The sequence below is a fragment of the Corylus avellana genome, chromosome ca5 (genome assembly GCF_901000735.1).
Source record: "Corylus avellana chromosome ca5, CavTom2PMs-1.0".
Lineage (NCBI taxonomy): Eukaryota > Viridiplantae > Streptophyta > Magnoliopsida > Fagales > Betulaceae > Corylus > Corylus avellana.
In genome coordinates, this window is record NC_081545.1 from 10,838,539 (window position 1) to 10,840,521 (window position 1,983).

Consider the following 1,983-nt stretch of genomic DNA (forward strand, 5'->3'; position numbering starts at 1 on the left):
CTTCACAACACGTTAACCTTATTAAATGGAATTATATTATCTAACCTTTCTCTTTATAGCTTTCTTTTTCTTTCTTAATATATTTTTAGCAACATTTTTTTTAGTTAAAAAAAAGGTTTTAATATAACATAAATATAAAAATTTTGAAAAGTATTTTAAATTTGAAGTTATATGTTGCTGTTTTTGTTAATACTTTTGTTACCAAGAATATAAAAATAGACTGCAATTTCGAGGCACAACAGTTAAGATCATAGTAAAATTCTCTTTTTTATTTATTTTTTAAAATTATCTTTTATCTTTTTGTGTACTTCCCAATGCATTACTATCAACTTTGGATTTACCTGATGCTTCAAGTAATCAACAATACAAGCAAATAATTAACACACAAAAAAAGAAAATTATCAAGAAGAAATAAATTTTTTTAATACTAAGAAGTTAGTAAAATGAGAGGTTACAACATATGGAGAGATTAATGTGATAGTTTCCCTTTGTTAAAGAGAAACAGAAGAAGAAACAAAAAAACAAAAACACATCTAGGCTTTGGCCAACACTAAATTCCTAAGTAATTTATTTACATAGAAGGATGAACTTCCACATAAATCCATCTCTCTCCAATTAAAAAACACTACTTTGCTTGCAATTATCACAAAATTGGTGCAATATCAAGCGTCCATTGGGGGAGCAAGGTTAAGATCAAGATTAAGATTAAGATGTTCCCTTCTCGGCTTGCAATCGACGATCGATGATGAGTCCGAGTCGCTCTGGACCCCACAGGAGTTGAACTCGGCCGGACCCGCGTCGAACCGGACCGGGTAGCTCTGACTCACATACCCAGGCATCCCAACCCCGTCAAAAAACAAAACCGGGCGCGCGTGAGGATATCCCGCCACCACGTACGCCTGCTGATTGAGAAACGGAAAACGACCCACAGGAGCAAAACCACTCTCAACACCACCGCCGGTTTCACGGGGGCGCGTGGTGTCACGCGCCGGCCCATCCGGGCTTGACGACTCCACCGTGCTGCTCTGGCTCGGGCTCCGGTTAATGGGTGATTCCTCGTTCGGCAGAGGGAAGTTGGTCTTGGCCTTGGCGCCGCGGAATTCTCTGGCGGCAGTGTCGTAGGCACGCGCCGCCTCCTCGGCCGTGTCGAAGGTCCCGAGCCAGACGCGGCTCTTCTTGCCTGGGTCGCGGATTTCGGCGGCGTATCGGCCCCACGGCCTCTTCCTCACGCCCCTATAATGCACCTCCTTCTCATTGCCACAAGGGTTCGCAATCTTACTTCCCCTTTTAACGCCAAGTTTCTCCTTAAGAGCCATTTCTGCTTTTCCGGCGAGCCAAACAAAATAACGAAGTATCAGATTCAGACGATGAAGCAAGTGTGTGATTGAGAGGAAATGGAGGGGGGGTTGTATTTATAAGCGGCGTTGTCTGTGATTAAGATTTAATTAATTAATTAATTACGAGAGAGAAAAAAAAGGAGGAGAGGGGAGCAGTCAACGAGGGATTTGACTGAGAAAGAGGCGCCGCCCAAGCGCAAGAGAGTGGAAGTAGGGGGGGTGAGATTTATGATGATGTTGTCTGGGGATTACGTGGCACGCGGGAATTTCGGGGCAAGCGGCGAGTGGTTGCCGTGCCGGCTTTCATCCTAAACGAGCCGTAGTTACGGCTTGTATTGTGGCTGGTGCTCACGCTTTTAGATAAGAGCGTATAAAGCACTCGATCAAATTGGATGGAATCATGGAATATTTGTCAATAATTTCAACACTATAATTTTAGTTAGTTGTGCATGTATAGATGGAATATTATAAAATAATAATAAAAAGATTGTTTTTTAATCATCATATCAATATTGTAAAATAATTATTAAATTAAAATGTGATTTTTAGAAGAGTAATGCTAGAATGATAACCTTTTGTTTTTAAAATTTAATAATAACTATTTAAAATTTAATAATAATTTTAAAAATTAGGACAAAAAACTTCA

General features: G+C 40.0%; 1 protein-coding gene across 1 annotated transcript; it reads right to left on the reverse strand.

Annotated features, from left to right (window-relative positions):
- Positions 1-398: 398 nt before the first annotated feature.
- LOC132180548 (ethylene-responsive transcription factor 9) lies at positions 399-1,510 on the reverse strand. Its single transcript, XM_059593422.1, has one exon. The coding sequence runs from the start codon at positions 1,314-1,316 to the stop codon at positions 663-665; it is 654 nt and encodes a 217-aa protein (XP_059449405.1). The 5' UTR covers positions 1,317-1,510; the 3' UTR covers positions 399-662.
- Positions 1,511-1,983: the final 473 nt, after the last annotated feature.